The 15,315-nt window shown below is 41.6% G+C and overlaps 1 protein-coding gene and 1 pseudogene across 1 annotated transcript; one reads left to right on the forward strand and one right to left on the reverse strand.

The window, feature by feature from the left end:
- Positions 1 to 91: 91 nt before the first annotated feature.
- Positions 92 to 6,193, forward strand: LOC119732032 (annotated as a pseudogene).
- A 3,884-nt stretch (positions 6,194 to 10,077) lies between these two features.
- On the reverse strand, positions 10,078 to 14,355 carry LOC119732033 (ubiquitin-like protein 4A-B). Its single transcript, XM_038205398.1, is given in 5 exon segments — positions 10,078 to 11,007; positions 11,851 to 11,969; positions 11,972 to 12,048; positions 12,265 to 12,370; positions 14,077 to 14,355. Coding segments are annotated over 5 exon segments (489 nt in total). The 5' UTR covers positions 14,090 to 14,355; the 3' UTR covers positions 10,078 to 10,833.
- Positions 14,356 to 15,315: the final 960 nt, after the last annotated feature.

A 15,315-nucleotide genomic window follows, 5' to 3' on the forward strand; every position in this document is an offset into this window, starting at 1 on the left:
AGGAGTCTAGTAAAGTAAAAGTATCACTGCCGCCGTGCGCATGCCCGTTATTCGTGGAACCGAATCAAACGCACATTATTACCATGGAAACCAAAGTTGTTCCAGGCATCCAGCACGAATCATCCAGTGCGGCCCACGCCGGAGTACGTAACTTAACTCGGGGTGCTTGCCAGCGGCAGCCCAACCAAGTGCATCTTACTGCTAGGGTCCCGGCCGCCGATATCCACTGACTCCGTCCACCAACTCCATCTATACCTGCAGGTCCGTCACAACTGGCGCAAAATACCGGGCCGACGGCCAGTGACCTATATATTGCAATGGACATATAGGTGGCCGGCCTTTCTGGTACCGGCTCTTTGCTGAGCTGAGGTAGGAGAATTATTATTTATTAATCCTTATCGCATCATCTTTGGAATCCCTCGTTCTCCTGACGACGGGCAGAGCATACTGTTCGAAACGTTGAGTCCCTCCGGTTCTTTTCAGAACCACACATACTCACAAAAGAGATTTATTCACATGGTGCTACCGCAATCTTATCTTGTCTGAGAATTATTATGTTATGTCCCTAAAGTTTCACGGATTGGTTGTAACTGCCCATGAGTTAATCTTTCAATTATTTTTTGTTTCACACCGAAAATTGTTTCTTCACAAAACCCAGGAGAAAATACCAATTGGGTCCCATAGCCAAGGCATGTGATCCCGTTATTTCTCACTGACTCACATTGTGTTCTGATGGGATTCAACTAGCCCAGGTTGGATGACGTCTTCATTACACAACGGAGTCCAACCTGGGCTAGGAATGGATTCAACACGGAATTTGGGACATATTCAATGGAAACTCACTAAAATCCAATTGGATCGCCGCCAGATCCCATTAATTCCCATCGAAAAATGGAATGGGACTTGATGGGACTTGACTGGAACTTCAACTCCTAGGAATTCGAGGTGTGAAGTTGTTTGGGGTTGCGTTAGACACATTTTGGGCATGTCAACCATTCAAACATCATGACATTAACACGCAAAACCCACCAGCATCTTCGCAGTTAATATTTATGATGATCTGGTGATGAAAGACGCCTAGGCCTACACAGGCAATTTGAAAATGAGCGAGATTTACAATGTGTATAGTAGCCCAAATGTTTCACGTACGTGTGAACCACTTTTTTGGTGTCCCATACACGGGAGGGATCATGGGCCGGGAAATTTGTATAATGTTTCTGAGAAATAAAAAGATTATTGCATAATTATCATGCAAAGAATTGTTATTTTTAGTCTAATCAAGTTATTTTCACAATAAACAGTTGATGTGTTATGGGTAAGGCAAAAAATACATCATTTGAAATAATACACACTATACATTGAGCAAGAATATTATCACACAAATAGCAGAAAATTAATTCGGTTTCCCCTTTACACGCGAATGGTTTTGACATGGTATTTTGGCATTTCTAGAGTAATGTCTGATTTTGGCTACAATTAATGAGGCATATCGATATCTTTCAGTTATACTGAAAATTATTAATGAATCCCTTGTGAATCAATTTTTCCATTTTTTTGTCAGAATGTCACAAGTTGGTACCCTAATTTACAGAATAAGCAAGGCACCTGTAAACCTTTCAGTATTATTTGCGGCGCGACAATAATATTGTTCATGAGACCGATCTTCTTCTGTGCCCTACAGAAGCACAAATGATGTATCATGGCAGATGAAAGTATCTTTTATTTAAGAGGGTTATGTTGCAGACGCCTAACATTGAAACATGTCGACACAACACAACACAAACTGAAGAGAAAATCGAATTCGTTGAACAGCGCTCGTGCCAGTAAGAGCTAGATGTCTCTTAATTCAATAACAGCACGAAAAAGCCTACGGATATCCCTTCCTTAATTTACGTCAATATCTTCCTCGATGTTTACCGTATCTTTAGTATATCATCATTATCATGCATCCTTTTTTTTTCAAATTCGATTCTTTCCTGTTCGTCTCTAATCTTTCCTTCGTTTCCGTTTGTTTTCCGAAAGGCAGACAAACGTTTTGCAGTTCGTTTATTCTTTTTGGGTGTGAGTGACCCATCGCCGAACCCGAAAAAAAAATCAAATTGAATATCTAATTTAGCATTAAGCTTTCCATCGGCATCATACAAAATAAATGACCATGAGTTCATTAACTTAGAATAGGCCCCCTATAACTAGTATAAGGAAATTAAAAAATTTGATCCAACATCATTCCGTTCCAAAATCGTCACACGTAGGCCTACCACAAAAAAAATAACTTTTTTGAAGAAGCTCAAAGTGGATTAAAGAGATAAGGAACTTTCGGTAATATTATTGTTTGCACCCAATGCCTTCCCAGCCTGGCATAAGCCATGTCCGTGCCGTGCCAGAGCGGCATGCCTGTCCCAACCCACGAGCCACCCGGCGTTCAACCAGAGCTCATGAGCGATGCGGCGGGGGATGCTCGGGGGTGCTGCACGGCGCAGCTTGCTCCATCAGACAAGCAAGACGGACTGGACATCTCAGAGATTCTCGCGGACATACCACAGCCTGGATCCACAGCGACATCACCATCAACAGGGCCAAGGAATCTGGACGAGGGGTGGGCGTGGCTGATCATGATTGCCGCCCTTTTTACTCACATTCTGACCTTTGGCATGAGCTATGCCACTCTGGGGGCGTTCCATGTCGAGCTCTTGAAGGAGTTTGGAGGAAGTAACGCCGAAACGTCTTGGACTGGTTCTATCATGCTTGGGATGATGCTATGCACTGGTACGTGAACTAATATCTCAAAGAGAAATGCCCAATGTCTCAAATTTACTCGGTACCATTTTCCCAGAACTGCCATGCCCTTAAATCAAGCTGGCAGATAGAGAACGAAGATATTATGTTTTAAGGGAAGAGGGAGGTTTTCATACTATTTTGGTATAGCTGTGCTTCGCACTTGCATACAGGGTGCTTTTTAGGCTGTTCAAAGCACCTGTGGATTTTTTTTTATATTTGGTCATCGAAATTTTTTCGGCGTGGCAGCGATAAAATGTTTCAGAATAGCCTTCATTATTCAGAACGTTTTGAATGGAAACATGTCTTGGCAATCGTGCAAGATTTCAAGCAGCTTTTTATAATTTAAAGATGAATTCCCCGTGCTTTTTCGAGTTTGACCCGAAAAAAGTAGATTGTTTTCTTTTGCTATTTTTATGGCAATATACATGTAGTTATTCACTTTTAAATAAGACATCGAACAAAAAAAAAATCATTTTTTCTTGCAAAGTAAATTTTCAACGATAATTTTTTTTCCTACTTTTTTTCACTAATATAAAGTCTTTTGACAGTTTTAATCTTCTTTCAATTAACAGGCCCATTGATAAGCGTTTTCATTGATAAGTTTGGTGCATGCGCAGTAGCTGTAGTGGGCGGGGCCTTTGCATCAGCTGGTTTCATTCTCAGTGCCATGGCAACAAGCCTGCTTCATCTGTATTTCTCGTTCGGGGTTCTGGCTGGTAAGTGTGCTAAGTTGACTTGTTTGCATGCACTGCATTAAGTATAATAACCATCCCTTGTTCTTTAACTGACACTCAAAGTTATCGCATTCAATGATTTTCCCATGTTCCTGTAATTTAAGATAAGGAACACAAAGAACTGTGTACGCAGCTGGTCACAACAGGAATGAACTATTTAATTATCAATATGCCTAATGTTGGTAATGACCTATTCACATTATCCTCTGGATGCAGGCCTTGGTTTCGGGATGAGCTACCTCCCATGTATCGTCATGCTGGGCCATTTCTTCGAGCGTCGGCGTGCGTTTGCTGCCGGTATCTCAGCGTCAGGTTCAGGCCTTGGAACCTTCATCTTCGCCCCAGTCAACCAGAGCCTTCTAGCCAACTTCGGCTGGAGGCAATCGTTTGTTGTCCTTGGAGTCCTGGAGCTCATGCTGTGCGTGTGCGGCTTCACGTACTTGAAGAGGAAAATCCCAGTGCGTGGGTTGGTGTCTGAAGGCGATGGTGGAGATGCTAACGAGGATGGCAGCGAGGGGGCAGGAATAGCCGAGGCGAATACGGAAGCCTCTTCCCCATCTGTGGCCATTTTCAGCCGCCCAGACACTGGGACAAGCATGCAGAGCTTCAACTCCCTCCGGTCGAACAAGGCGCACACCCCCGTGGGCAGTTGGACGCAGAGTATCGGCGTCAAAATGGGCAGGAATGTGCTGCTACCGTCACCTCGGAATTCACCGCTGCCGGCCTCGCCTGTTCTGCTTGATAGCTTCTTCGGTCTTCCGTCACTGTCGGCTGCTGCATCAAGCAACTTCAGAGGGTCCTCTCTCGCCAACAACTCATCGTTGGGTGAAGCAGGGAGTCAAGTCTCCCCATCCGGACCGATTCCGACGATAGAAATCACCTATGCCTCGTCGCCTCCGTCCAAAGTGGCAAGCCCTTTAGCCCAGTCGCCTGATGCAGGCGAATTAATGGTAGGCAGCTGGCAGCAGAGTGTGGTTGTCAGGGCAGGTCTGAGCACCTTCTTACAATCTCCGATCACCTCTCCCATCGCTGATTCACCCCTGGCTATGGACAACACCTCACGGGACAACGTCTCAAGACTATCAGTGCCATCAACGCAGGAGTTTTCTCTGGAGAAATCTGCGGGGTCTTCATCCCAGAACCACCTCCCAACAACCAGTGCACTCGATTGCGTCCCAGAGAAAGAGAGACTCTACCCCGTGTTGAATGACCTCGCAGATCACAGTGGCACTATTTCAGTCACCAACATCGAAGCAGGACTCCCAACGATCTGGAGGAGGAAAGTCTTCCTGCAAACCCAGAAGGGGAAGACAAGCCTGACGTTAAACTCACAAGAAACTGCAAGGAGTGCGTGAGCACCCTGTCTATCATTTGCGGCTTGTTTCACAATCGCTTCTTCGTTTTTTTCTGGCTGTCTGGCTTCATTCTGTGCATCGGCTACCAGCTTCCGTACATGTATTTCAAGGCCTTCGCTCTGTCTCGGGGTCTGGAACAAGACGCCTGGGCCGTGATCCTGGCTGTCATGGGTATCACGGACACGGTGGGCAGGCTCATTGTTGGCTCTGTCTTCGACCGTGTCATGTGTGTCTCGCACCGTTTGATGGGATACCTAGCTTCGCTGTTCATATCTAGTATCTTGCTAGCTCTGATGTCGACTGCCTCTACCTACACCACTCTTGCTATGACAGCAACGACTTACACCCTAGTTGCAGGGTCTACAGATCCACTGGTGCCTGCCCTCCTGATCGAGTATGTGGGACTGGACTCGCTTGGTTACTCCTTTGGATTGGTCATTGAGATGCAAGGAATTGGCTTCCTGGTGGGACCTCCTCTTGCCGGTAAGTTCTTGGGGCAGGATCATGATGATTTGATAATAATCGCTGATTGCGGCAAATACCATTTGCTTCAAATCAAACCACAATGTCGTATTCCATGGTAACTATCCGCATAGTGGTTCTTAGAGAGGGCGGATCCTCAATAACAAATCGTTAAAACGCTTTCATTTTATGTAAACAAACTCCAAACTCTCTCGTAAAATATTGTGGCGACACTGGTTTTCCAATTAATCTATTTTTTTTTTGTTGCCCCACTGAATGGTCTAGGTCTAGAATCGTAACTGAGTAGGCCTACGCCTGTTATTAGTCCCCCAGTGTCTTCACTAGCAAATAATAGTCCAACTGAATTGCAAAAGGTTCATGAATTAAAAACAAAAGCAGTTATTCAAAAATAACGTTAATGATCGAGACACCTTTGCGACGACGTTCACTCCAAATCATCTTCTTTTAATATTAGTTTCGAGTCCTATACAATTCGCAAGTGACGTACATTTTCATTGCTTTTTTCGGCTTGCGGAGATATTAGGCTCCAGATATCATTGTATGTTCTGCAAAGGCTCCCTCTGTTTACCAATTATTCATGCTAGGTTACGTGTACGAATACGCCCAGGACTATGGGTCAGTCATGATAGTCGGAGCTGTCGCCTTCTTCGGCAGCGGTCTGGTACTGATTCTAGAACCGATCTTGGGATGCGTACAGGCGTGGCGAGCAAAGCGTCGCCAGGATAATACTCGGGAAGAAGAAACGGCCGACGTGGAAATGGCTGAACTTACAGCAGCCTGAGTCATTCTGGTAATGTGGGTGGAGACGATTGGCCGGACCACTCTGGACACAAAATGGCTAACAGAACTCCAGTTGCACACACACACACACAACTTGACACGTTACGGACAAATTGGGATTAGCTACCATTTGGTGTCCATTGTCTGCACTGTATACATGTATATTGCAACTCTGTTGCGCACATCAGAGGATACGTCTTTTGGCTCTGTTGGCGAAACCGGACCGTTGACAAAGCCAAATAACAATTTACCTAATATAAGAAGCTGTTTCATTAAACTCTGCGAGTTGAAACCCTGCAAATGATGCAAGGTTAATAAATAGAGAAAATAACAAATATATAAAGAACGGCATCTCCGAAAAAAAATATATTGTGGGAGCTGAATTTCCTATATTTACGAATTAATTATAAATCAGTCAATCATGAATCATAATTTTAAAATTCCTGTCAAATCCCTTCACGTTAAAAAAAAAAACCAACCCATTGTAATGATGATATTATACCTGTATGTTTTGTAACCATGGAGACTGGTTGAATCAAACTTAGTTTTGGAGAGTTCAAACTGTAATAAAACCAAATTACCAAATTACCAAATAATCGAAATTGAAAAATAAATATTCTACAAAAGTTCAACGTTGTGTCTGTGTTGCTTTTCATAAACAGTTCTAAAGCAGACACTTTGCATTGTTGTTACGCGCTACTCACGTCGTAATAAGCAAACGACTTTGCGTGCGCATTCTTAATGTACATGACAGACCAATCCAGCCACCTCTCAATATCACAGAGGCCCCCTTCACAGAACTGTGCTCGCTGAAGCTCAAAAGTCAAATAATCCATCACGAGCATGTCGCTTCAGGGTGCACAATGGTTCCTCCATCGAAGGGGGCCTCGTTGGTGTCCAGCGATCAGCGCCCTCTATCGGTCCTGCAAAGAGTCCATGTAAAATACATGTAACTCAAACCACGCCCCTTCCTTTCTACCCTTTTCACCGTGTTTAGACCTCCAAGGAGAAGACAGGTATTGCAACCACACACTTTGTTTCATTTACAGAAATTTTCAGTTTAATACAAAATTGAAATTAAAACTTAATGAATAAACAAAATCATCATATTTGTATTAAATAAAACCGTAAAACAAGTTACACATAATCGTGTTAAAAAACGTACCGGGGTAGATTCAATCTGTTTTCATAACGCATATCCAGTATGGAACTAGTCCCCTCTAGTCTATTTCCTCAATGTCACCAGTCTAATGATAGACCAAAATTTTACCGGCCAGATGGCGGACACAAGGATAACCACCAGTTTCATAACCATCCTAATACACCTGTCAATTATAAGACACATACCATGACCCCTTCCCCAATGATGTGTCAAGAGTGTGTCATGTCCTTATTGGCTGTGACACAGGGGTGTATCAAGCCAAGATTTGGTGTGTCAAACATATTTATGGGGCACGTCGCTTTTCCTCAGTAGGTGTGTCACAATCTGTGAAAGGTGGGTCCAAAATGTTGCCAAATAACGTCAAAACTACACATTTGGTGCTTTACTATTCTGACGCAGGGGGTGTATAGATTCCACATAAGGATGACCCACTGTTGGACGATGACACACCATTGCCTGGGTGTTTTTTAACACCCTTCTCCCATTCCAAGAAACACCTTGTTCGGTGTTCATAATTACAAGATTTGAAAGTGAAAATCTAAATCATTTGACCTGCATTTTTCAAATACATTTTGCATTTCTTAATAGATGTCAATACAAGCCCCTATATATATACACACATGTAAACATTATGTTCTTCAATTGCAAAGTTGGCGTACCGGTAGCGGCCATCTTAAAAGGGCACCTTACATGTACATGTACAATGTATGGTATTTTAATTCTGTAACAATGAATGCACAGAAAGGTTCACTCATGCATATTCAAGCAAGTCAAAGGCATTGCTCTTTCAGATGGCTGCTACTCATAAGGTCTATACAAGAACAAATCTTAATGACAACAAAGTAAGTAATGAGAAAGGCCATGGGAGATATGTGCCGTAGACTTTGTGTTAAAAGGGCAGTGCATATGTGGAAGGTGATACACGAGACTTGTTCCGGTCCCTCCATTGTCCTTCAGACTTTGAATGTAGGGACAGGTCCATTACCAAGCAACGTAAGTCCGCAATTACCGACCACGTTGCAGCCACCAACCACACCATAAAATGGGACAATGCCACTGTGATTTGATGGAGAACCTGACAAAACTAGATGATGGCTCAGGAAGGCCATATGGATCAGACGCAGGGGGAGAACACTCTCAATAAAGATGGCGGGGAATACAAGCTCCATGACCAACTAGTCCAAGCCATGCCCACAACGCCCTCTATGACGACCAAGAAAGGGTATAAAAGGCAGTTGAGCATTGGACATGGTTGCTTTTCTGACAAAGCTCCTAGCTTACAATGTACATACGTAGGAGTAAACGTAAAAAAAATAAATCCAACATCTACACTTTTTTGGTTTAAAACAAATGAACCTCCTAATTTATGTCTTACGATTAAGCCATAATAAAGGTCAAGTTCATAGCTAGGTTAGCTATGAACTATACTTAAACCCTAACAGAACTCAACCCATCAAACCCCAATGGCATATTTTGTTGGAATCTGTCAGGATGGGTACAGTACTCCTATTAACCGACAGTCTTTTACACTGGGTTGGCACAGGTCCAGAATCAAAGTCAGAAATATGTGTGTGCAGTTTCCGGTATTGGAATTTGCCAGGATGGGTATGGTTTCTAGTTAATCATGCTAGGAAGTTACGGTTAGTGAATGCATATTTTTTAATAATCCCCAATTTCAGTAGATTTCAACTTACCTTTTTTTTCCCAAGTGAGAGAATTATAATCAAACATTAATACACAAATCCTTTATATCACTTGGTACATCTTAAATGAGAAAAGAGGGTAACAGTTTAAGAAAAAAAAAAGCAGCACTGATGAAATTGTGGAAAGGGAACAGAAAATTTAACCAAACCATTACTTTCATAGTTGTATTTTTTTATTAGAAGTTACTGAGTTTATAAACTGTTTTAAGTTCTGATGATTTTGTGATCCAAAATATCCAACATTCCCAATAATCCATGACAACAAACCCACCTATGTAAACACCAGTAATCGTGGACCCCCTATTGTCCCTAATCCTCATTCCTTTGCTTGTACTCAATGTTTTAACAACAGCTCTCACGGTTTTGTACACAAATTTCAATCGTGGACGTTCGGTCCATCGTGGACGTATTGTTTGTGCCCTAACCCTTTTGTCCTAGGTCCACGATTGCCGGTGTTTACATACTCATTGTAACACATGGGCAAAAAGGGACAGAAGTTTCACAATAAACCATTGTTAAAAGTGATGTCAATCATCATCATCATTTTTTCCTTTAAAGGTAATGTACAACATTTGCAAACATTAAAAAATGAAACCACCAAATTATTATGAAATACCTTACTTGACTATGAGTGAATAATAGTCTAAGGCCAAAAAAAATAAGTCTCCGGTTTCTGTATGGAGCTTTCCCAAAAAGTGGTGCGGCGACGCGGCTTTTTTTTTTTTTTCCTGATTTTTTTGCCTCAAATGTCGGCTGATGACTGCAAATGGTGCCCGACTAGACTAGTGCAAATACATGGGAGTCCAGGAAGCCATGTAAAGCTATTTTCGATCAAACCCCATCTAAAAACACGTTAAAATTGTGCAGCAGCAGGATTCAGTCAAACCAGTGAATTTGGCGGTTTTGAGACATCATCTTTCATTGAAAAAAAAAACTTTTTCATTTTGCCGACGCGCATGGCTACGGCGACGCGTGCGCATACCAGAAACAGGAGACTTTTTTTTTTGGCCTAAAGCATTGTACATGTATGAAACCATTGAGCCTAGCATGCTGTCATTTTTAAGGAAAGTGCAATTTGTATTCCAACGATAGCTCCGCCAACCATAGTTGGACAAAAACCCCAGCTTTTTTTCAAATGCTACCCCCACTGGACTGATTTAGTTAGTCCACATGTTGTCTGCGATCGGTAATGTGTGTAGCCTGCTAGTCTGGTTCCCTGACCTGATAATTCCTGTTGTCTATAAATTGCTCCGTTTTGCCTGAAGTGTAGGGTCAGGGAACCAGACTACAAGAACAGTCAGTGTAACACTATTTTCTATAAAAAAGTAACCCCCAAGGCCGTCCATTTCTGAATATTACAGCAAAAGCAAATGTTATACAGTCGTGTCTCGTTATAACAAACTCGTTCGGACCTAGCCAATTGTTTGTTATATCAGAATTTTGTATTAAGAGGAACATCAGTCCCATTCATTGTGCTCATAAATGCACAGTCGGACCAAGGCTTTATGTTTGTTATATAACCAGAATTTTGTATTAACAGAGTTTATACTAACGAGAGTCGACTGTACAGTATGTATGTTATCTTGAGCCTTAATTCCTCCACATTTAATATTTTTGACACATCTGAGGGAGTAGGGTTTAGAAAATGGCTCGGGACAACCAAACAAGGTTTATTTGGTTAATTGTTGTAAAAAAAAAACACAGAAAAAAAACAGGTACACGCACATAATCATCCAAGTGTTTGAAAGGTCTTACATTGTACATATCCACTATCTGTCTCTGTAAATGACTCAGAGTGCCAGCGGTCCATGGTTCGAACCCGCCCAAAGAGACAACGATCATTTGCTGTGCTTAAGACAGGTGAGTTCAGGATAAGGAAAACAAGTCTGACGGATTTGCGTCTTAGCTCGTTGATGGCCTGCTTCATTGCTGTCGGGGTGAACTCCAAGCTTAGACATGGATATCCTCTCAATATCGTCGAGACTAAGACTGGAAATATTGGTTGAAAATTCCTGAATGAAATAAATAACAAATTTGTATTGTTAAAATCTAAATAAACACCATTTTGAAGTTCAAAAAAAACAGATATTTTCATATCTGTGACATCTTCAAACACTTTCTTATTCTACAATCGGCATTAACCCTAACCACCCCAACCCTTCAACATCCAACCACATGTTTTGTTGGAATCTGTTGGAATGAGGACTGCACCAATAAACTGATTATGCTTTACTTGGGGTCAGGCATGCCACCATTATCAGAGTCTAACAGTTTGGGTGTTGAGTTTACCATATGGTGTTGGATTTTGCAAGAGTGAGGAAGGTTCCTAGAAAATCACTCAAGGCGGTTAGGGTTACCCCTCAGCCGCTCAATCCAACGGGATATCACTACTTTTACATTTCTGTAGGTTCCTGTTGGATTGAGCAGTAAACCCCTGTAGATATTCCTGTTGAAATTTGTTGGATTCAGCAGGCAACTGAAAACATTCAGAGTCAGATTCTGTTGGATACTGGTAAATAACGCCAAGTTGGACTCTGTTGGATCCAGCAGCAAAACACAAACAATAAGGCACGGTTGGATTCTGTTGGATTCAGCATGCCAGTCATAATATATTTCCAGGCACCCAACAACTTGGCAAGTTGGGTTGTGTGGGTCTGTGTTGGATTGAGCAGGAAACTCATACGAGTAGCCGTTGGACTCTGTTGGATTTAGCAGGGTAGTCCTGGGGAACTACAATGTATTACAGGGGTTTAAAGAGTAAAATTTTGAAGATTATCCTGATTCTATGTGAACCACTTCCTTTTTTGAATTCACAATAATGTCTATTTTCAAAGACTGGTTTGAGCAACTCTCACTTTTTTAAACTCTTCGAGAATCTTTTCGGCGTCGGACGATGTGAAGTGTTTCTGCAGCAATCCCTGTAACTCTTCCCACAATGCAGTGCTCTTTCCTATTCTGGAGGCACTGGTCAGTTCTCCGAGGCGTCGGGTCTACGTATGACGAGGTGTATCTTTGTGTCTGGCCCAATGTTGTAGTCACATAAAGATTTCCATCTGTGGGAAGTTGAGTCAACAGAGTAATCAAAGACAGTTAGCGACACTAATAAATCTCTGATGCCTGTCTAACTGGCGGAAGGACATTCCCACATTCAGATACGAACAGGCATGCAACTGTGAAGTAGCAATAAAAGTGGAAATTCTGTACATTTTCGAATTAATTAGTATTCAATTACTTGAAATTGTGTTGGACTGAATATTCGGAGAACTCACCTGATAACGTTTTCCCTTTGAACACAAGTCTCTGTTGATGGACTGGAACGTCTAATTCTTTTGCTACCATCCGTTTGACGGACAAAATGGGTTCTGTCGCCGTTACCTTGAACAAAAACAAAATTGCACAACAAAACAGTCCATTGGATCACTGGTTCACAATTTAGCTGCTAAATTGGAATGGATAAAAGATACTTACATGTTCTGCATTTCATTCAAGTGCATCACAGAGTGTATTTTGTGATGTAAGATTGGTATTAATCTGCTTCAGATTTATTATATTGTTGTGTCAGTAATAAGCCTCTGTATTTGATGACATCACACTTTGTTTACATGTGCACTTTCCTATGGAGCCAGTGGGGGCCACGGTCCACTGAGCACCATAGGAAAGCGCACACGTAAACAAAGTGTGACATCATCAGTACAGTGGCTTATTGCTAAATATAGAACAGAGACCACTTCAGTCAAATATATACCGTTATCGTTACTTTTAGGACACTTTTTCTTCTGCACAATTTTGAAACTTCTAGTTACTTACAGGATGTGTGTTATTTCAAAATTAGGGTTTTCAATCTTGGGAACCTTCTTTTATCTTTTGGTATAAACGGACATGGGGAGAAAATGTAACATTCTTATAAAATGAAAGCCTGATGCTGATTGGCTGATAAATAATAATAAAAAAAATAAGCCAATCAGCATCAAACTTTCATGGTGTTCAGCACTGTCGCCTGATGCTGATTATCAGCCAATCAGGTTTCATTGTATAAGAATGTCTTGGTTTTCGAGAGTGTTTTGTCGCAGCAATTTCCCAAATAAACCAAAGCCCTGCCCTCTTTCCAGAAAATTAAACCTGCTGAATTCAAGAACACTGAAGAAGGTGTCATAAGAATCATAACATTAACAAGTCGAGAAATATTAGCAAGTCACTTTCAGTCATAGTGCAGTTTTGGTGAGTATACAGGAACGGGGTCCTGAAGAAAAAAAGAATGGTGCAACCTGATGCTGTTTTTTCCTTCATTCATGACAGGCTATATCACCTAAATGAAGGTCAGTCAGTGCAAAAATGATGATAAGACATTTATCCGGGACTGATGAGAAACATTTCCAATTTTTTTAGGAAATACTTTGACAATTTGCTTGACTCTTGACGTAACTTGTACACAACCACTGAAGTGGTGTCAGGTTGCAGTATTCTTTCCCTAATACATGCTAAAGAAAGATAACGATTAATGCATACAGTCACTGCCTCGGACATGTGCTGTGGGATTATAAATTAAAATAAATTCAGGACAATTTTTGAAAACCTTTTCCAAAAAGGGAAAGGAACCGCTATCCTTTGTTGCTGCCTGACGCTACTTCAGCGGTTGTGTAAAGTTTGACAAAGTCTACGCAGAGTCAAGGAAATTTTCTATTTGTTTCCTCATCAAACTGGAAATGTTTCTCACTCTCAGTCCCCCCCCCCCCCCCCCCGATCACATGTCTTATCATCACTTTCGCAATGACTGACCTTTAGTGAGGATATGAAGAAAAAAACAGTGTCAGGTGGCGACATTCTTTTCCTTCTTTGGTCATGTTGCTGTTGGTCGAATTGAAGTCAAACTTGTGGCAGTTGTGCATTTTCAAGATCCGTATAAATTCTGAAAAAACTGGCAAGTAGCATGACTGGAATTGTTCTAATGGCAGATGTATGAGTAACTTACATACATGTCGTTTCAACCAACACGTTTGCAATGAAATGAACAAAAATGAATAGTCCAGTATACTGTATTTATTAGGCTAAAGTTAGGCATGACGTGATTCGAAAATCCTTACCTCCACGCAACATTCTCTTCCGTGTGTTTGTAAAATTTTCACCGTTAAGATCATGTCCACGTATTCGGACGTTTTCTCCCTAAATCCAGCCAATATCTCAGGTTAAAGATGATTATTAAGGTTCGTTTCAAATTTTGGCTGACGGTAACCTAGTTCAATTAACAAAACCTCCTGTGAACCTTCCGACAAAAATGTTTTTTGTTGTGTTGTTGAAGCGCTTGTGGTCGAACAAAACCAAGCAATCACGTCGCCATTTTCTTTTGATTCTGTTCTAACCAACGCAACAAAAGGGGGCGCCTAAGTTGCTAACAGAGCTCGGTACTGGGCTAACGCTAAGGCCATTAATTATTAATCGCAAAATTTTATGATTAGTTAATAATATTGTTTTGTTGTAGGGTACCTTGGACATCCGCATATGCTGCTCTTTCTGAAGTTGCACAACCGGTATTTTGCCTTCATGCTAAAAAAAACTAATATTTTTTTTGGGGGGAGGGGGTATTTTTTGAGAAACGGCTAAAAATCATATCGAAAAGGTCCCATCGGACCTGTTGCAACTTTTTACCATCCTGATAGGATGGGTAATATTGTCCGCATTCGTTTTCCCAGGGGGTATATTGCTTTGCGGACACCCCCCCCCCCCCAATTCTGTGACTTTGCCCCATTTGGGGACAGAAATGAGTTTGAAAACTCATACTTATATTTAAGCCTGAGATGCACTTTCTTTGTAATAAAAAAACTGCCCGAGACCACAAGCTTTCATTTGAATGGTAGTTAAGCTTTCTGTCTTGAAAATTTGGCTCGCTATGGCCATTTTTGTTTACCCTACTAAATGACCCAAATCGGCTGTAAAGTGGGTGGCATAGCAAACCTATTGTGCATGTTATGACATCAAGTGCTAAAATAATGTGGTACAGAGATAGTCCAATATCATATCCACAAATGTGGATATTGGAGCATCGCAGAGCTAGTTCACACAGGCGTTTCGCAAAAGATTTTCATTTAAATTCTACCGCACGTTCTATTTTAGCAGAATAAATTTATGAGGATGTTTCCAGGGTGTACAAATTGAATAATAATTGTCGTACAATATAGACATAAACATTAATCATGTCATGCAAGCCAACAGCCAGTGAACGTGCCAGGTATAGGCACGGTCTCATTAGTCTGGTTCCACGGATGAAATCGGACGTTTCTCTACCATTCAATCAAGCGCCGTAACGGCTGCAGCCCAGTAAATCG

Source organism: Patiria miniata, unplaced genomic scaffold (assembly GCF_015706575.1).
Source record: "Patiria miniata isolate m_02_andy unplaced genomic scaffold, ASM1570657v1 HiC_scaffold_24, whole genome shotgun sequence".
Classification (NCBI taxonomy): domain Eukaryota; kingdom Metazoa; phylum Echinodermata; class Asteroidea; order Valvatida; family Asterinidae; genus Patiria; species Patiria miniata.